Source organism: Rhinatrema bivittatum, chromosome 1 (assembly GCF_901001135.1).
Source record: "Rhinatrema bivittatum chromosome 1, aRhiBiv1.1, whole genome shotgun sequence".
NCBI lineage: Eukaryota > Metazoa > Chordata > Amphibia > Gymnophiona > Rhinatrematidae > Rhinatrema > Rhinatrema bivittatum.
This window is the reverse complement of record NC_042615.1, coordinates 542605000-542626754: the sequence shown is the minus strand read 5'-3', so window position 1 is coordinate 542626754 and position 21755 is coordinate 542605000. Positions and strand designations below refer to the sequence as shown.

Genomic DNA, 21755 nt, shown 5'->3' with positions numbered 1-21755 from the left:
TGCATTCTGATTTCTGGATTATGACTGAAAAATAAATCCTGAGTATAAAAAAAAACCACAGAAGTCTCTGTTCATGTTGGGGGATTGAGACTGTCACGTAGATTAATTGTAGGAGCTAAAAATGGCAAGTCTGTAAATAGAAATATGCTGGCAAATACCCAGAATCACAAGCCTAAAAAAATCCTCCCCTCTCTGCTCCTCTGGATTCAGTTTCTTGCTAAAAGCATTGGATGGCCTCTCCTCAGACCCTTCCAGTGCAATCAATGAAGTAACTCCGCGGCAGGACTCCACCACAATGCACCACAAGAAACTGTGATGAGTGGAAAAACTGGGAACACTACCTCAGCCACTGGAAAGTTGTCAAAAACAAGTAAGCATGTATTTACTGCAAATTATAGACTCAAAGGAGAGATTAAAATAATACATTAAGGAATAATGGCAATAGGAAAGGCATATCCAAAAGGAACACTGCTACCTGGGAATTATAATGCATTTGGATGTTACGGAGAAGCCCCTGTTATGCATTAATTCTTATGTGTGCTGAATTCAAAGCGTAGCAGCTGGGTAACAATTAGCTGCCCGGCTATAGTTATCAGTTCTCCTGACAAAAGCAAAGAAAAAAAAAGCCTTTCAAACAATTACAGCATGCATTTGACTACCTATATATGTCAACAATATTTCATATTTCTGGCAGTGGAATGTTTCTAAGATGAAAAAGTGCACCAACGTCTGCTTGCCGGTCTCAGGCCAAACCTTGTAGGTATTGACTGTAGAAGCTGAATGTTGCTGCTAACGTTACTGTTTAATATTCTCTCTCTCTCTCTCTCTCTCTCTCTCTCTGAATAGATAAATAAAAAACCAGTTGAATGGCTCAGTGGCAGTGTTGTACACTACCATGTGAAAAATGCAGACTCGATTCCCAAACTTGGCTTCTACTTCGCAAGCTGGCGGAGGAGGGGGTAGATGGGGGAATTCCTCCTCATTAATGGCAGTACCAAGCGGCTAGGTTTTTTTTGGTGTGTGCATGCATTACCAGCTTCCAAAGGGAGATGCAGTTTCTCACTGCGATGGCTTGGGCAACATGGAAAGGTTTGAGGACAAAACAACCAAACAAAAGGAATTCAAAATAAAACCCTGAATCTTTGCAAATGAAAGCTTCTAGCCCTGTAGAGGCTAGTTCTGATTGAGGTGGAGGCCCAAAAGACTAGGAAAAAATTCTTGGCAAAAAGGTAAAAATTAAGAAATGTAAATATTGAAACTAATTTTTTTTTTTTTTGGGGTGGGGGTAAGATTTTCGACTTATTGAATGTCCTTGGCAATAGGCTTCATTACGGGTTTACTTTTCTTTCAGCCTGCAGGATCTGAGGTTTGGGCATGGGCAGTTTGCTGACACAGAGCCTGGAGCTGTCCTGAGAGTGACCAGGTCAGCCGTATGCAGGAACACACTGCCTGGTTTCTTCAGAACATCGCCTGTCACCATCACGGGGTCTGTCTTTTCTGCATCTGTAGAAATGTACCTCTCACCCTGTCAAGGGTAGAAACAAACGTCGTTTAGTCTCCTTCAGGAGGCCTTCCTCAAAGAAACAATTTGTCAGGATGCTGGAACTGGAGATGTGAACTGAAAGTTCAGGCTGCCTGGCCAGAGAGAGATTTCCTTCGAGCGCTGCCTCAGATATTGGGCATTCAGATTTTCAGCCTTCCAAGCTGAAAGGCTTTTCACGTTTGCCTTTTTTTTTTTTCCAAAGAATACTGCCATGTGCTACCAATTTCTCTTTCTTCAAGTCATTTTCAGTTTGCCAGTAAAGATTGTAAAGAAATTGTTCTTTTTCCTAAACATAACCATGCTTCCACCTTGTAGCAAACACTGTAAAACTAACCAGCAATCTCTCAGGTTCCAGTGCTGTGTGTCCCACCGTCAAGTGTATAAAGATCAACAACATGTTTCTGAGGATTAGGTATCAGTGAGTAATTTCTGTTATCATTTACACCTATAAATTCTCTTCTTAATATTTTTCGATGGCAGGATGTTTCTTTTTGCTTTCTTCAGAATTGTTATGGATGATTATTTTGTCTTAGCTGTTTTAAGGTGCCTCAGCATTATTATTATTATGCAATTTTCCTTTTGTTATTTACTGATTCATTCTCTCTTACTTATTTTAAAAATCATTATTTGGGGCTTCTTTTAAAAAAAAACAACAAAAAACAAACAGAAAAATCCCTCCAGTTGCAGGTTTGCCTCAGACTCACCTCCACAGTCCATCATATTGAATTCATCGGGTTTCTCCAGGGGCCAGCAGTCATAGTCCGTGTTATCTAAATCGTGCCATGCATCAGTGCTTACAAGAAGAAAGACCTGAGAGGAACAGATAACATTTGGCATGCCTCCTGTTTTTACAAGTACTTTTTTTTTTGTTAAATCAAAAGACAAGAATTAATTTATCTCCTCTTTCACTCCAAACTAACAATCTCTAAACCAAGAATAGTTAACAAACTGACAAGAGTTGGGGTTTTTTTTCTCTTTCCCAGAAAAAGCCTCTTTAAAAACAAGGCTGTGTTCATCAACCCTCCAATATGACCCAGATCTCCAGCTTGTGCAAAAGAAGGGAAAAAAACAAAAAACCCATTATGATTTATTTTCTTAATCTCGGTTATGCGTTGTTGCCTTTCTGGAACACAGATACTTTTTTCTTTTAGCAGTTTTCATTTTAGATGAATAGATTCTGCTCACCTACCAGTAAGCTCCAGATGATGCAGAGCACCCCTACAAGTGTCTGAGAAGCTGACATCATTCCAAGACATTAATAAATCACAAGAAACAGGATAGTAATGATGACTTGAGGAGTTTTTTCCCCCAAGAGAGCTCTCCACCTTGGTTTCGATGCACCCGCTCCAGATGTGCTTCCAGCTGTTGCTGAGGGGGGAAAAAGTGTGATTAGCTGAAATGGTGGAGTCCTTAGGAGGTAGCTGGGTCAGACCTCACTCCCTTCAGCCTTTTTTTTTTTTTGCTAATAACAAATGACTTCCCTTCAAGCAGTCAACAGGAGGGAAAGATGAGAGATAATCTCGGGTCCCTTTACTATATTTCCTACTGTCAAAGGCTCAAAAATACATTCCTGATTATTAGGTCATTAATTACTTCAGTCATTTAGAATTATTCATGATCTTGTGTTTAATTCATAGGAAGCATTTTATTTTCTTCATGCAACTCGTATTATGTTTATGATTATTGCTTTCGGTACTGTTTGGAATAAATCTTAGAATTGTTATGTTTAGGTGATTTTCTTTTTTTTTGGCTATTGACTTTCGTTGTTAGTAATTTTAAAATAATTATATCCAAATATATTTGTTCCTATCCCTCAACTTGCAAATTTGCATCTAAATCATCGCCACAAGTCATCATATTGAATTTATCAGGTTTCTCCGGGAGGCAGCTATCACGGTCACTGTTATTAGAACCAAAGGATCGCCAAAAGAGAAAGACATAAGATTAAAAAATTAAATAAAGGAATGCTTCTAGTACCTTCTTTTAAGGAGAGAGTATTTTGAGTATTTTTGCACTTTTCTTTTTAACCTGACAACTCGATCCCAATCCTTTACTCCACAGCAGTGCCTTACATGCATGCCCCCACCATCCTAGGTGGCGCTCTGCATGAGCACCTCACCAGCTCAAAGCAGCACTACCCATGATGCAAAATATGCACATTACAAGGCGAATTTTAAAAGCCCTATGCACACCAAAATCACAGGATGCGTGAATATGTCGCACGCTGAACGGATTTTAAAAGGTGCCTGGATACGCGTATATCTCCCGCCGCATGTGCAAATGAAAATTTTCCAGAAAGGGGAGAGTTATGGGCATGGTCTGGGGGGAGGGGGGTCATGAGCATTTCTTTAAACTTGAAATCAGTGCATAAATTCTTTTGCGCACTCGCGTGCGCCGGGATCCCATGCTGCGTAACTTTACTTCTGCTATGGATGACGTGTAAGTAATAAAATTAAAAGATCTACACAGGATCAGCAGGGATTTAAGAGTCGGGTCTAACGGAGGGGAAGGAGGGCTATTAAACTAATGGAGTTTGGAAGTTCTATCCTTTAACGGGCGAACTGGGAACAACCTGGGAAAACTGTCAATGATGTCAGTGCGCGTATCTTTAAAAATTGTCCCACATAAGCAATAGAAGCGGGATTTGTGCGCCCAAGCACGCACCACTTAAATTTGAGTTCACATGTGTGCACGGTCAGGTTATTTTATAACATGTGCGCATATACGCACATATGCACATAGTCACGTCCCGCGTGACCGTGCGATGGCTTAAGTTACCGTCTAAGTATTTGTGGAGATTTTCCATTCCTGACCTAGCCCTGCCCACTTTGACCAGCACTAAGGAAAGGGGGAAATTTTTAAACTGCAAGTACCTGTGCAAAAAAACCATTTTGAAAATCGCCCCCTAAGTTGGAAGTATTGCAATCAGTGTAAGGTCACAGCACCAGCTAGGGAGGTCTGTTGGGGCTTGCGTTCGGTACCCATCAAATTGACTAATCCAAACTCAAGCATACAGGGCCAAAGATCTAATCATGTAAACCCTGAAAGGAAACATTGGATGGGGAGATATGATAGAGGCTTTAAATGCTTGCAAAGTATCAATGCACAGGAGACAGGCCTCTTTCAATGAAAGGGAGGCTCTGGAATGAGGAGTCATGGGATGAGGATGAAAGGGGGGTAGAGTCAGGAGTAATCCAAGCAAATATCTCTTTACAGAGATAAACAACCTTCCAGTTGAGTTGGTGGAGAGGAGGACAGTATCTAAATTTTAAAAACCATGGGACAAGAACAGGGGATCTCTGAGGGAGTGGTAGGGATTAAAGAGCTGAGTAGTTGCTGTGGATGGGCAGACTAGATGGGCTGAATAATCTTTTTCCGCCTGTAAATTTATCGAACATGTGCAGGCCTGCATGCACCAATACTGCCTTAAATTGTTTGCCTAATGGGGGACCATATTGTTTTTTATATTTTTAACTGTATGGTTGTCACAAGATTGCCTAGTTGCCACTTTGTGTTACTACTATTGCTACTATCAGGGATGACATCAGCACTCACTATAAAAGGCAGCAGTTCGTAAAGGTTCCTGCATGGACCTGTCAGCTTGTTTATGATGAGCATTACATAGAATGGTGTCAGAGGTCTTAATGAACGGTACCACAGCCAGTGCTTTCTTTGATCGACTTCCATGCTCACTGAGTTAAAGCTTGATAGGATCTCCCCTTTGGTAAAAAGTGCTACCTCAGATTCTGTAATTTGTTAAATTAATTCACAAAACAAATACAAAGTGGGCTACACAAGAATTTGCTGTGCAGTCTATAGCACAAAACGATATGATAAAGAAGTACTACCGATGCAAAGTCTCCTTATCACACATGGGCAATAAATGCACCTTTTTAAAACATTTACCTAAAGGAAAAGTCCTCAAAATGTCATTATTATTTTTTGATACATTTAAAAATCTATACAAAAAGCTTGTGAACACAAATCTCAAGTACAGCAAAGCCATAATCCTCACAATGTGTGAAGATACTTAGCTTGTTTGTATAAACAGACTGAGATTTAATGTTCTTTCATTTGTTTTCCCCATAATTACCGGTAATACTTGATCTCTTTCCAGCCTCCTTCAATGAACATTGTACAAAAGTAGTCCCCCTTTTTTCCCTGTTTCTATCCATGTATCTCTTAAAAGTATTATTGTGTCACTCTTTGACTTCCTTACGGGCCGATACAGTACAGTGCGCTCTGATGGAGCGCACTGTTAACCCTTTATTGGACGCACGTTTTCGACACGCTAGCATTACCCCTTATTCAGTAAGGGGCCGAAAACACGCTTCCAACCCCCCGAACCTAATAGCACCCGCAACATGCAAATGCATGTTGATGGCCCTATTAGGTATTCCCGCGCGATTCAGAAAACAAAATGTGCAGCCAAGCCGCACATTTTGCTTTCAGAAATTAGCGCCTACCCAAAGGTCAGCGCTAATTTCTTCAGGCACCGGGAAAGTGCACAGAAAAGCAGTAAAAACTGCTTTTCTGTGCACCCTCCAACTTAATATCATGGCGATATTCAGTCAGAGGTCCCGAAAGTTACCAAAAGTAAAAAGAAAAAAAAAAATTTTGAAGTCGACCCGTGGCTCGCAGGTCAAAAACCGGACGCTCAATTTTGCCGGCGTCCGGTTTCCGAACCTGTGGTTGTCAGCAGGCTCGAGAACCGACGCCGGCAAAATTGAACATCGGCTGTTAAACCCGCTAATAGCTGCCGCTCTGCGTCAAAAGGAGGCGCTAGGAACGCGCTAGTGTCCCTAGCGCCTCCTTTTGCCTGTTTTTACCGCCGGGCCTAATTTGCATAGTGAATCGCGCGCACAGGAGAGTGGCCTGTACGCGTACCAGGAGAGCTCCCGCCGACTTTACTGTATCGGCCCGTTATTTCTTTAGAATATCTAAAATATGTTTTTGGTACCTTGATTCACTGCCTTAGAATTCAAGTGGGTCTGAGAGAGTATGAGGGACTGTGGACATAAATTCTCACACCTCAGTTCCACATTTGGCCTTCTAAATTTGGAAATCTTGGCATGAAGAAGTTTTATAAAAGGGTGGAGGAATAAGTGAATTTTTAAGTTACCGCCTATCTCACGATTAAATGTATTATATGTACCTTGTTACAGATCTTGTTTCAGATTTATAATTGCTGTGCAAACCTGAAGGTCTAAGAGCTTAGCAAAAAGTGTGAATATGCTGCCATCTGCTGGCATTTTATAGAAATATAAAGTGTGTTTGAGATAAAGAAGCTAAAATGGCTCACATTTAGGGATAAAGTTTCAAAGTAACCTATGCAGTAAAGCTTTGTATTTTCATTATGGGTGTCAATACAAAAAGATTTTGTGTCATTTTTTTTTCTTTTCCATTTTCCCATGTGTTTTGTCCATTTTTAGTACATGGTATTTTTTTTACATGCACATTATTTTGTAAATAGCATACAGTAAAACAATTTAGTGCATGCTATTTGTTGCAATATGCCCACTGTAAAAAATGGCAGGCTCTAAAATGACATAAGGAAACAAAACAAAATTTCATTTCATTTTGTGTTGTTTAGAATGGGAAATAGCACAAAACGAAACAGGGAATTTCCTAATGCATGCTAAGGCCTCTTTAGTGAACATACAATATAGTATGCTATTCACTAAAAGGCAAATTTTAAAAGCCTTATATGCACCAAAGCTGGGAGATATGCGCAGATGTTGCACCGCACAAATCCTAAAAAGCACACGAGTACGCACGTGTCTCCTGGAACACACACACAAAATATTTTTCAAAAAAGGGACGGCCATGGGCGTTCCGAGATTTCTCAATGAAATCTGTATGGAAGCATGCGCCGGGGACCCCTACAGCGGAACTTTACTTCTGCTATGGATGGCGTAGTTAACGGGGGTGGGGGGGGGGGCAGTTAAGAAGTCCTATCCTTGAACTGGGTGAACTGGGAATGAATGGAGGAAACTAGTAATTACGTGGGCATGCGTATCAAAATCCCCCTCCCCCCCAAACTTTCACGGTAGAAGCAGCATTTGTGCACACATCCATATAAAATTGCACGCAAAGGTATGCGCATACAGCCTATTTTATAATCATGCATGCATATACATGAGGTATGTTATAAAATGACCGCATCCATTAATGCGAGCCGGCATACCTGCATACATGTATGCCCGCGCGGCTGTTTAAAAGTTACCATCCCTCCCTCTAGAAGGCATGCAAGAAGTGAACGCCATCTTAAATAATAAAAAAAGAAACGGAACTATCATCAGGAGGTGAGGGGAAATGGGTGACTGCGATGTGTGACCATGCCCCTCCCCCGACGTCACTGTGAGCTCCGGCGGCAGTTGAAAAGCGCCTCACCATCAGGCGCCAGCGAGCGGGGAGGCCACCCTCCATCCTGGGCCCCCGCAAGAAGTGAACACCATCTTAAATAATAAAAAAAGAAACGGAACTATCATCAGGAGATGAGGGGAAATGGGTGACTGCGCTGTGTGACCATGCCCCTCCCCCGACGTCAACTCTTTGTGCTTCATTTACTATTTTTTCTTTTACGTTTTCTATTAAGTAACCTTTTTTCAAGTTCCTACGTTATGCCTTTGTTAACAATTTTATTATAAATGTTCTCTGTATTTGACTATGGAAATATTTTTTCCTGCTTTTTCTGTTTTATGTAAACCGGTATGATTTGCATTTTAATGTAAGAATGTCGGTATATAAAAATTATAAATAAATAATAATAAATAAACTGGTCCCTGAAGAAATTAGCATGTACACACTAAATTTAAAATGAAAACTGAGAACCAACATGCAGATATGATATAACATAAAGACCCTCATAATAGGCACTACTGGCTCAAACTTGAATGGCCTTCATTTGCCTTATATTTAATCATAAAGCTAGTCCTTGGATGTAGCTATGCACAATATTTTTAAAGCAAATTTTCAACATTTTTGTAAGTCAACACAATGTTGTACTATTGGAGTTTTTGGTGTTGAGACAACTCTGGTGTTCTGTTAACTGAATCCACAGTTCTAGTGGTACATCCTATAAATATTTTGCGACAAGCACAGATGACTGTGTAAATGACAAAGTTAGATATACAATCAGGTATGAAACTTCTCATCAGATTGCTCCTGTGTCTCTCTCTCTCCATATTTAGGTCCTCAAGTCTCCTCTCACTGGGCTCTGCCCACTTATACCATATCAGCAGTGACTCTAAAATGTAGCTTCTATTGCCAACTGAACGGATATTTGAACAGTGCACTTTATCTCCCTATTAGTCTGGCTCTTGGGTCAGTGAAAAATCAACAGTTCTTGATTTATTTTTGTCAACCATGCAAAGCCCTGAGCCCAGGGTCCTCTGAAGCCCAGCCTGGGGGGGGGGGGGGGGGATTTGGCTCTACCCACCTAGCCCACATCAGCAGTGACACCTAAACATGGCTATTGCCACTAACCTTAGTCCTGGGGGAATTCTGCACTTCTGCAGAGTGCAGAATTTGCACAGAATTCTCCCCCTGTGCAGAATTGCCAAACTCTCTCACAAACAAACAAGCACCCTCAAATACACACAATCCCTTTTTCATATGTGAATCTGAGGGTGCTTGTTTGTTTGTGAGAGAGTGAGCCTTTGTGAAGGGATTGTGTAAGTGTGAGAGAGAGCCAAATTCTGCACAGATAATGGCAGCACAGATCCCGGTGTGCCGCTAGTGGAGCACGCACTGTTTGTGGAAAAGAAAGGCCCCGGCATGCCGAAGGCCACATCCCGCTCACAGCAAGATGAAGGCCCCCGGAGAGGTGGGATGTGAGAAAGCAGGGGAGATGAGAAGTTGGAGAGAGAGAGCAGAGGGGGATGCTTGAGTGTGGGTGCCAGAGAGAGGGAGCCTATGCGAGATTGTGAAGGAGTATGTATGTGTGTGAGAGATTGGGAGCTGAATTGTATGAAAAAGGGATTGTATTTGATAGTGCTTGTTTGTTTGTGAGAGACTGAGCCTGTGTGAAGAGATTGTGTATGTGTGAGAGAGAGCCTGTGTGAAGGGGTGTGTGAGAGAGAGGCATAGGTAGCCTGTGTGAGGATGTATGCGTGAGAGAGAAAGGGAGTCTGTGTGGGTGTGTATGCAAGAGAGAGAGACCCTGTATGAGGGGATGTGTGTGTGCGAGAGAGTGAGGGCGCTTGTATGAGGGGGTATGTATGTGCCTAGAGAGATGGAGCATGTGTGTGAGAGGGAGAGGGACAGACGGAGCCTGTGTGAGGGGGCAGTACTGAGAATGGGGTCAAACTCTGGGAGTGGAGATAGAGTGGAAGGGGTTGAGCCTAGAGATGGAGGTAAGAGATGCTGGCAGGTGGAGGAGTTGGGACCTGAGAGGGCAAAGTGGCCAGGGGACTAGGAAGAGAGTGTGAACGGGACACTCTTACAGAGAATTTCTAGGGAAATTCTGCTCAAAATATTTAAAATTCTGCATCTTTAAGTAATAAATGTTTTCTGTATTAATTTAAAATGTAATTACTTAAAAACAGTCATGTATATTGTGTTATTTTGACCAATATAAAGTATGCAGAATTTTGCAGAATTTTAAGTTTTTGGGTGCAGAATTCCCCCAGGAGTATAACCTGCAGAAATGTGACCTCAATGAGCTGAAGGAGGAAGGTCAAAGGAGGGTCACTCCTTTGCAGGCTCCCTTGGTGGTCAGTTGAGATGATTCAGTTCTATTATTTATTTTACTGATTTGCTGTTATATCTTAGTTTTTAGGCCAATATAGTGTGTACTGTATCCTGGTATCAGTGGTGGAATCGGCTGTATAGATATATAGGGGCAGATTTTCAAAGGGTTACGTGCGTAAGATACGTGCGTAACCCCCAAAAAGCTGCCCCTGCCTGCCCCTGCGCACGCCGAGCCTATCTTGCATAGGCTCGGCGGCGCGCGCAAGCCCCGGGACGCACGTATGTCCCAGGGCTTGCAAAAAGGGGCAGGGGTGTGGGCGGTCCTGGGCGTGGCCTGAGCCTCCAGGTACAGCGGCCATTTGCAGCTGTGCCCGGGATCGCGGGCCAGTCGTCAGCTGGTGCACATAAGTTATGCCTGCCGGGAGACAGGCGTAACTTCTTCAACAAAGGTAAGGGGGTGGTTCTAGGTAGGGCTGGGGGGCAGGTTATGGAGGGAAAGGGAGGGGAAGGTGCGGGAGGGTGGAGGCAGGTGGAGGCAGGCTGCGCGGCTCGGCGTGCGCAAGTTGCACAATTGTGCACCCCCTTGCGCGCGCCGACCCTGGATTTTATAACATGTGTGCGGCCTCGTGCGCATGTTATAAAATCGGGTGTAGATTTGTTCATGCCGGGTTGCACGACAAATCTGCGCCCACGCACAGGTTTTAAAATCTGCCCCATAATATTTACTTACATTTAAGAATTGCTTCTATGAAACCATCCAAAGTGATGCACAATACAATTAAAACCTTATAAAGCACCACCCCCCTTAAACCACAAATAATCCGGCTCGCTTCCCTGATAACCACCTAGCCAAGACACCAATCACTTCACCTGAATTGCTGAATGAAATAACCAAGCATGGATAGAGAGAAGTATAGTGCCACCTGGAGAACTAAAAATAGGCAATTACTCTACAGATGCTGGGTAGTTTATCCACAAGGGTTGCTGACAATATCTTTTACAAAGTTAACCCGATTGATCCAGAGGAAGAAACGGGACTTCATTTTTTTTAGAAAGCCAATGAAAGAAATTGTGGTTTATCCCTATTTTCTCTTTTTAAGCAACAGTTGAAAGCTTGGATATTTATATAAGCTTTCTAGATTAATTTTTGATAGGGAATTTTTAAGGGAGGCTTTGTATTATCTTGAGATGGTTATTTTGTTTTATGTTGGGATTGATATTGAAAATTGCATGGGTATTACTTTTACAATTTGTAATGTTTTTAGATGCTGTAAATTCTTCTGGGTTCCCCATGAAAATCTTTTAATGTTGTAAACTACTTAAGGACTAGATTATGGTAATGAGGTGGATTAATAATGACGACGACCACTTCTCGTTGTTGTGTTTGTGGCATTGTGGACCCTTGGTTGCTGAGGAGATGACTCCGCCCATGGGGAGGGACCCTGTGGGGAACCACAGCGATAGGCTGAACTCAATATAGCAGACACAGGATGGATGGAAGGCTTTATTGTACTGCTGTAGATAGATAATTTAAGCAGGAAGGTATGGCACTGATATCCGCGAGGTGCCAATACGTTCAATAGGCTCAGATATAGAATCTCACCCAGATGTTCACGATAGGCGGGAGCCCGCAGAGCAGGTAATGCCGTGGCTGGTGGGTGGAGTTGGAGCACCAGATCATAGAGGTACTCAGAGGAATGTAGGCGTCTTCCTGATGATGAGATGTGGGACTGAAGGACTGTTGTGCAGGATATATAGGCTAGTAGGCCCTCGAGGAGCGAGAACCTGATAGTCCGATATCCTGAAATGTAGAAGAGAGAGAAAGACCCCCGAGAAGCGGTTGTCTAGTTAGTAGAGAACCCCGCAGGGTAGTTGGAAGCAAGAGACCTCCGAGGAGTGGGTGTCTAGAGCTTCTAGAGGAGTGAGGCCCTTGCAGTGAAAGCAGCATCTAAGCGTGCAGCTTAGAGGGGTCAGAGTAGCTAAACCAAAGTCCTTGCTAGCTCAAAGGTGGTAGCGAAACGGAGGCTTGATATACCCAGAGGCATTGATGTCATGTGGTGGGGACCCCCCTGAGGTTCCCGCAATGACGTGTATTTGAGGGTAGGAGATGTGCGCGCCCTAGGAGACCACAGGAGTGAGCATGGAGGACTGGAACACCCATGCTAAGTTGGAAAAGCCGAGGCCTGAGGCACTCGGCACCGGAGGCAGCCATCTTTCCTAAGGAGAGAGAATAGGGAAGAAAAGAGGTAAGGCAGAGCGGTCACAGCCGTCTGCGACCCACGGACGCAATAGTACCCCCCTTCAAAGGGCCCCCTCCAAGACCTCTTCCAAGTGGTATGGGCTTACATGGATGTGCCAGGTGGAATTGGTGTATCATCTCTTTATCTGTAATATTGGCTAGTGGTTCTCAGGAGTTCTCCTCTGGACCATAGTTCTCCCCTAAAATGAGATACTCCCATGTCTTGCCTCTTTTACGTACATCAAGGATGTCATCTACGGCATATTCGATGTCATCTTCTGTATCCAGACTAGTAAGTTCTAGGTCTTTCCTGGAGAATTCAGAGAGCATCACTGGCTTGAGTAGAGATACATGAAATGCATTGTGTATCTTCATTGATGGAGGCAGTTTTAGACTGTACGTCAGATTTCCTAATCGCCGAAGGATGGCAAAGGGTCCCACATAGCGAGGTGCAAATCTTGCTGAAGGAAGCTTAAGTTGAAGGTATTTGGTGCTTAACCAGACTTTGTCTCCAGGCTGAAACTGAGGTGCCTTTTGATGATGAGCATCATAGATTCTCTTTGCCTTTTGTCCTGCTTTGAGGAGAAGCTCCTTTGTCTGTCTCCAAAGTTGGGATAATTCTGCTGCAGTAGCCTGTGCAGCAGGAGAGGCAACTGACAATGGAATTGGCAGAGGAGGGAATGGTTGTCTTCTGTTTACAAGCTGGAAAGGGGAAGACCCCGTCGAGGTAGCAGGATGCAAATTGATGGCAAATTCAGCCCAAAATATAGCCCAGTCGTTCTGTCTAAAATTGACATATGATCGCAGAAGTTGTTTCAGCATTCTATTCATCCTCTCAGCCTGACCGTTGGACTGAGGATGGTAGGCAGAGGTTAAGTCCAAGGCGATGTCAAATTTTTGACATAATGCTCTCCAAAACTTTGCAGTAAATTGCACTCCCCTGCTAGATAGGATATGTTTAGGCATCCCATGAAGACAAAAGATGTGTTTAATAGTTTTGCTATCTCCATAGCAGAGGGTAATCCTGATAGCGCTACAAAATGTGCCATTTTAGAGAAATGGTCAACCGTGACCCATATAGTGTTATTCCCGTTGGATAATGGCAGGTCCACTACGAAATCAGTAGCTATATGGGTCCATGGTTCATCCGGCGATGGTAGAGGCTGTAATAGGCCCCAAGGACGCCCGGGTGGTGGTTTTGCTTGGCACAGACAGTGCAGGAACCCACAAACGCTTGTACATCCTTCTTCATGGTTGGCCACATAGTATCTTTGCAACATAGCTAGGGTATGACTCTGTCCTGGATGGCTTTCCAGATGGGAATCGTGGGCCCACTTCAACAGCTTCCTCCTTAAATTTCTTGCCACCACCATCTTCCCGGTGAGTACCGTGTTGGTGGCTGTGAGAACCACTCTTTCGGGATCAATGATATGACGGGGTTTATCCGGCACATCCTGAGGTGAGAATGATCATGACAGGGCATCAACCCAAGTGTTCTTCTCCCCTGGACGATACTTCAGAAGGAAGTCAAATCTGTTGAAATCAGAGACCATCTTGCTTGACGGTGGTTGAGTCATTGAGCATGTCGAAGGTACTCCAGATTCTTGTGATTGGTGTATACTACTATTTGGTGTTGTACACCTTCTAGCCATGGACGTCACTCTTCAAAAGCCAGTTTGATTGTGAGAAGCTCCTTGTCTCTAATCCCATAATTTCTCTCAGCAGGTGAAAATCGCCTTGAAAAGAAGGAGCATGGATGGACATAAGAGCATAAGAAAATGCCATACTGGGTCAGACCAAGGGTCCATCAAGCCCAGCATCCTGTTTCCAACAGTGGCCAATCCAGGCCATAAGAACCTGGCAAGTACCCAAAACACATTGGATTCGCTATACTGACTTAGAGCCTCCCCCACACTAACATCTGATGCGTCAACCTCAACGATGAAAGGACGGTGTGAGTCAGGATGGCGGAGACATGGCTTCTTCTGAAAATCCTCTTTGAGCATCAGAAAGGCTGAGATGGCTTCTGGAGGCCAATTGGGAGGGTTGGCTCCCTTCTTGGTCATAGCAGTTAGAGGGCCTGTAAATGATGAATAGTTTTTAATATCGGATCGGTAGTAATTGGTGAAGCCCAAGAAGCAATGCAGTGCCTTCAGGCCTGGGGGTTGAGGCCAGTCCCGGATACTCTCAAGTTTCTTGGGGTCCATTTGAAACCCGTTCTTAGAGACAATGTATCCCAGGAAGGGTACAGCTTCTTTGTGAAACTCGCACTTTACAAGCTTTGCATATAGGTGGTACTCACGCAGGCGTCATAGGACTTTAACATCCTCCTGATGGCTTTGCAGATTTTGGGAAAAGATCAGTATATCATCAAGCTATACTACTACGCATTGATAAAGTAAGTCATCAGGTTTTGAAAGACTGCAGGTGCGTTTCTTAAGCCGAAGGGCATGACGAGGTATTCAAAGTGTCCATCACGGGTGTTAAAAGCAGTCTTCCATTCGTCTCCTTCTCAAATATGCACGAAGTTGTAAGCTCCTTTAAGGTCTAATTTGGAGAATATTTTGGCTCCTTGAAGCCTATCGAACAGTTCAGAAATTAAGGGCAGGGGGTACCTGTCCTTGATGGTAATCTCATTCAGACCCCTGTAGTCGATGCAGGGGCGTAAGGTGCCATCCTTCTTCCCTACAAAAAAGAAGCCTGCACCAGCAGGAGATTTGGAAGGTCTGATGAATCTCTTTTGTAGATTTTCTTGTATGTAGGTAGACATAGCTTTAGTCTCGGCTACTGAAAGAGGGTAAACTCTTCCCTTGGGAGGTTCTGAATTTGGCTTCAGATTTATGGCACAGACAAACTCTCTGTGTGGCGGAAGAAAATCAGCTGCTTGCTTCGAGAAAACATCCTGGAAGGAGGCGCATTGTGGAGGTAAGCCAGGTAGTGAAGGAGTAGCGTGCATGCAAATGAGAGGTGAAACTTCTGCAAGACACCAACCATGAAAGTCTTGTCCCCACCGGGACGGTTCCAACGTGGCCCAATTAAATTGTGGCATATGGTCTTGAAGCCACGGTAGCCCTAATACTACCGGATGCATGGCTTTTTCCAATACTAGAAATGAAATGGATTCTGAGTGTAGAGCTCCAGTGCGCAGGGTGGTCAAAGAAACTTCTCCAGGAAGTGGTTCTTCATGGATAGAGGACAATAGCAGAGGCTTAGCTATTGGTGTGGTAGGAATCCGTAGATGTTCAACTAAGCGTTTCAGAATAAAATTACCTCCAGCACCGGAGTCAATGAGAGCGAGAGTCTGAAATTCGAGACCTCCACAAAGCAGAGATACTGGTAAGGATAATGGAGGAGTAGGAGAGGTGAGGCCCAGGAGAAGTCCTCCTGCAGATCCCAGGCCGGTCAGTTTCCCGGACAAATGCGACAGGTTTGGACAGCGTGGCCCGACTGGCCACAGTACATGCACAACCCCATGCACTTGCGAAAATGTCTCTCCTTGGCAGGGCTGGTGCAAGGGTATTAGGCACCCTAGGTAAACCTTACAGTCTGGCGCCCCCTCCCCAAACACAATTTTAAATTATGCATTTATAACATATGTTACATGAAAAATGACATTCTAAGGTAAAATTAATATACAAGTTGTTGTGATAATTTCATGCACTGTTGTGATGCCAACAAGAAAACTTTGCATCTTGGAATTCATATGGCATCATACCTATTGTGATATATTTCAGCATGGTCCTGCCGTATGAACACAGTACTATTTGCCAACACTCAAAGAATAACAACCCCACCTATGAAAAAGAATACCACAAATATTACACCAGAATCTAAAATATCAATACACCTCCTATCCGGAAAATAGAACAGGCCAAGCTACTACAGATCCCTACAGAGAAACCACATGCTAAAAGAATGCTTCATCTCAGTCTTTGCATGCAGATCACAAACCTTCACCAAATACAGAATAAAGCCACATAAAGTATAAATAGAAATGTGCAGACAAAAACTGAACTGAAAAACGCATCACGCTAGACTCTATACAGTGAAACAATGGAAAAACAAAAATTTCACCATTCCTCGTGAAACAAATCAATAAAATCAAGATATATAAATCATTCATCATAATTATAAAATCATACAAATAAAATAATTTCAAAACAGCTGATGGATAGAATACCCAATAATTAAAGACATGCACATTTTGAAAGCTTTACCAAACACCAATAAAATATTTCAAACAGCAGACATATCACATACTACCCAATAATTAAAATGGTAGTCAATCAAGAAAAATGAACTTAAAAAGCCACTTTTACTTACCCTCTCTAGCAGTTCTCCTACTCCTTTCCCTTGCAGAAGTAGCAGTAGCTGCTGAAGCTGTCCTTAGGGACCACAACCAGTCTCTTCTCTCTCTCACACACACACACACACACACACAAGCACACACATACCAGTCACACCCTCAGGACCAGTTTCTGTCTCTCACACACCAATCATCTCCCCAACCAGTCTCTCTCTCTCACACACACACACACACACACACACACACACACACACACACAAGCACACACATACCAGTCATCTCCCTGATCAGTCTTTCTCACACATACACACATCACCTCTCTGGTCAGTCTCTCTCAATCACACAATGCTCTCACTCTCTCTTACTTACACACAGGCTTTCAATCACACACATGCTCTCTCTATTTCACTTACACACAAGCTCTCAATCACACACATGTTCTATCTCACTTACAAACAGGCTCAATCACACACATGCCCTCTCTCACAGCCACAAGCCAGCCAAAAACATGCTCCATCTTTCTCCCACACACACATTAACACACACAAGCACCCTCCCTGACTCACATATACACCACACACACATACAGAAGCGCCCTCTCTGTCTCACGTACACATTACACTCTCACAGATACACCTTGCTTTCAGACTTACTAAAAGTGAAAGTGATGCTCCCAACCCTTAAATAAGAAAACCACATTCCTATTAGAAGGTGAAATGACACCCTTCCATCTGTCCTCCCAAGGGACAGCCACCCACACCATACAGCTTCTCTTGTTTTCACTTTCAGGCAATAAAGCAAGTGTCTTTCTTCAAACTATCAGTCGTATGATTATTCATGTGGGAGATATGGAACAGAAAGACATCCTTAGTCAGCTTCCCTTTTAAATGGGAAGATTCCAGTCTTAGTCATTTAAAAATATATATTTTCTAAAGGCTTAAAAAAAAAAAAAAGCAAAACCGTTTCAGATTGGAACTATTCTAGACTTCATGCTTAAATTATGCTTAAAAAAAAAAAAACCAAACCCCACCTGAAGAATATGTCTGATTAAGACAACCACGATTACCCAGACACCTCTGCTCTACGGTAGCTTGGCAAGAGGTGAATGACCTTTGGGTGCTTTTCTGAAGCATGACTTGCAGAAAATCTCTGAGACAGATTTGCTGGCAACAAAAGGAGAGAGGCCTATTTTAATGGCCACATTTACTTCACAATGCAGGGATACTTGTTCTGCAGGAAAACCAGGATGCAAGCGTTTATCTTGCAGATGCAACAGAAACCAATGTGAAAAGGAGATCTTGTGAGGTGACAGTTTTGAATGAATCCTGGTGCCAAGCTCTATTCAAGACCCAGACTGTGAGGTGTTTACAATAAACAAAGAAGAACAACAGAAGACAAGAAGAGAATACTTGCATCAAAAGCCAGCATGATACAGGAACTTGTTTACAGTGGGAGGAGAAACAGGGTTAGAAGAATTCTTAGTTGAGGGAGGTCCTCACAAGCATTTCCTATACAGGATAGATTGTCATGACAACGGTATCATGTGTTTGTGGGCGGTTACACTTTTCTGGAAGCTTCGAGAATGTTGTATTTTGATTATATAAGTCAGAGCATGGCAGAGATTCAGGGAGATGCTACTTATTACAGATAGAGGGCAGATTGCATCTCACAAGAACACTTGTCGTTGCCTCTTTTTTAAAAAAGCCAAAATAAACTAAATTTTAAAACCTCTTGCTGAATTGCAGTGTTCTTGTGCCCTAAGCTATGAGTCCCAAAATTAGACATTTTGGCGACCCAGATGGGACTTTAATAGCTGTTGTTATTATAATTATTAATTATTAATAAGCTGTAGTATTACTTTTGGCGGACGAAAGTATACTAGGTTCTTGAAGGGTAAAAATTTGGCTTGCCGTTCAAAGATTGAGTTACCCAGGTAGACTGGAGGTTATCCCGGAGAATTATGAGTTCAGAGCAGATGTGGAATGAAGTTGGATCCATTTTGTGAGTATGTAACAAGAAAAAAAAAAAAAAAAGGAAAAATCTGTAAGTAGCAATGTTTTTATTTTATTTGTTGTACAGTGTATATAGCTTGTGTGTTATATCAGGTTTAGAATACTTTTTGCACAATGTTCTTTAATATATGTTAGGGAGACAGGACATGAGTTGATGATTTGATTAAAATCAGATAGAACAGTTGAAAACACAGAGGGGTAGCCAGCACTAGTCAGTCTGGGGTCTTTTGTTCTTAGACCGCATGGCTTGCGCTCAAGCAGTTTCACTTTCACTTTCACTTTACATCTGGGGAGCGGCTGAGTAGAGCAGTTGTAAGTGTGTAGATTCAGAAGGAGAAAGAGGGAATAAGATACAATTGGTAAGTTGAAAGTTTTATAATTAGTATGATAAGGTGTTTTTCGTTAGTGGATTTTTACCAAAGTTTAGTTGTTAAACAAAAACAAATGCGGTGCTTTTAAAACTAGAAACTGCATGGCTGGATATTATAGTTTACAGCTGTCTGTGATCAGAGGTACATAAATGCCTCCAGTTTATTTTAGTCTATGAGATTTATTGTTATCAGTTCATATTTAAGTTTGCTTTGGAGTTAACGTGTGATTGCTGTTAGGGTATCATTAACTAGAGAAATGAAGTTTTTCAGTTTTTTGGTGTTTTGCTTCTCCCCCCTCCCCCTCAAGGTACAGGGCTGACTGATGTAGCCATGGCTGGCCGCAAGGACTCTTATGTTCACTGTAAACGTAGAAAAAGAATAACCAGCCCAGCAAGCTTCTTAGTTGTTGGTTTTAATTCCCACCATTAATGCAGAGATGCTCATATTTGCTTCTAAGTTTTTAGAATTGTGTGATTAACGAGAGTTTATTGTGAAGAGTTTTTAGCATTATGTGCAGGGTGTGTTATTTCATTTGGTAAGAACGAAAGCATGAACCTGTGTTTATTTAAAGCCATTCATAATTAGATTTGATTTATCATTGGAGAGGGATGTATGGTTTTTTCTTTGGTCAGGGGTATAGGCAGAGAGATAGAAAGGAAAACAATCTATAGATATACTACAAGAGAGCGACTCCATTTTAATGAAATGATCTGTTTAAGGGTTTTATCACTTAACAAACCTATTCATTGAGTGTAACAGTTGTTTGGCGGGAGAGGAGGTGAACCCCCCTTTAGGAATGTGTTTGAGAAGAAAGGAAAAAAAAAACACCTGGGAGTGAGTCACTTTTAAAATGGATTTTACAGTTCTGCTGAGAGGTTTGAGGTTTAAGTATGTTATAGGACAAAGTGCAAAGGTGATAGAAGAGGGACTAATGAATTGATCTGTTTAATGTGAAAACAGAAATTTGTGTTGAAAGTATGGGGAAAGTGAATATTAGGGATGAGAGATGAAGTAATGTTAAAGAGGGAAGAGATTTAGGAATATGCAGAAGGCTGTGTACTGAGCAATATAGATTGTTTTGGGTAAAAGTAGAAAGTCGGTTGCATTTAATTGTGTGACGATAGGATTTATTTTAATTTAAACACAGGACAGAAATAAACGGACGGTATGCAGCAGTAAGGATGATAAATATTTCTCAGTTTTGATTATACCTCAGTAGCTGCTACCTTTTAGAAGAAAGGAAATGAATTAGGTTGCTTGTTTTGAAGGGAGTTCAGGTATTGGACGTTTGTATTGTGGACTGTTTAGACGATATGTAAAGGAGAAAGATTGTGAGACGGTGAACAGCAGAGAGTTAAGCAGCTATGCCTATTATCTATTTATATGCCAGTAAGAAAAACTTTTGGTTAATGTATATTAATATGTGCCATCCTTTTATTTTGCAGACTTCCAGACTTTTAGCTGATATGTCTGTGCTTTTGGAAATGATTCGTATTTCTATTTAGGGTATTTGCAGGATTTGGTAGTAAGAACTTTGTGGAACATATGCATATTGGATGGAAATAGAATGACTTCTAATTAAGTGCAAAGTTGTTTGTTTTAAGTTTTTCTTTTAGAAGGCGAGTTAGGAGTTTACAAGCATAGGAAAACAAAAAGAGATTTTAGATTTGTAAAAGGAAGTAGCTCTTATCACAGGGGACAGCGCCTCCTAGGGGTGGACCATCAGAGAAAGGAAAGTAGCTTTATGACTGTTTTTTGCTGAATTAAAGTATAACAGTAGTTTGACTTTTAAAGAACCTGTAATGTCATTTTTAAATTTAATTTTAATCATTATATTAACTGTCATATATTAGATTTCTTTCCAGGGTACCAAAGCACACAGCGCATCTGTCTCTGTTCTATGGGAGATGAAGATCAGTTTTTTCCAGTTTGATTCCTTTGCAATTTTTGAATAGATCTATTTTAATTTTCATCCTGAGTTTTTGTTTTCTTTTGTGGATCGATCCAATTCTTTTATATTTTTAAAATACGTTTTTCTTTTTTGAGCTCAAATGTTTGTCATGTTGTTTGTTCTATGTTACATGTGTACAAGGAGGAATGAATGAATGCATGTATTATGTGGTCAGTGCTGTGACATATATGTTTTAATGTACAGTTTGAGTATTTATGTTTGTGGTCTGGACCATTGCATGATGTTTTGAAATAATGTGGGGATTATTTGGCAACTTAAATATAGGGAGTACGTGACATAAAAGTATTTTCTTACTACTTAATCGATTTGTTGCACTTTTATTCAGGTTTGACTTCATACACATGCATCTAATCTAAGGAGCTAAGAGATTCTGCCTTGACATCATCACTGAATCCTACTAAAAGAACTATATACGCACTTGGTCACAGACTTTCTTACATATTATATGGACTGCAAGGCGTACAATTTATACCTGATTTTTGTTTCTTTCTATGTTTTGTGGGAATGACTTTATGCAGAATTTAGGTTTTTTCATTTTCTGTCAGCACTTAGGTGTTCAAGTTAATAATATTATTTGAAGTGATGCTGTTTTTATTAGTTTGTATGTTCCAAGTTAAG

The 21755-nt window shown here is 41.9% G+C and overlaps 1 protein-coding gene across 1 annotated transcript in view; it reads right to left on the bottom strand.

The window, feature by feature from the left end:
* The window catches only part of LOC115098645 (atrial natriuretic peptide receptor 1-like), a 264895-nt gene extending 262506 nt beyond the window's left edge, over positions 1 to 2389 (bottom strand). The window contains exon 1 of the mRNA XM_029615400.1: positions 2248 to 2389. Within this exon, the coding sequence (XP_029471260.1) occupies positions 2248 to 2380 (133 nt within the window). The 5' untranslated portion in view covers positions 2381 to 2389. The remainder of the gene's footprint in view (positions 1 to 2247) is intronic.
* Positions 2390 to 21755: the final 19366 nt, after the last annotated feature.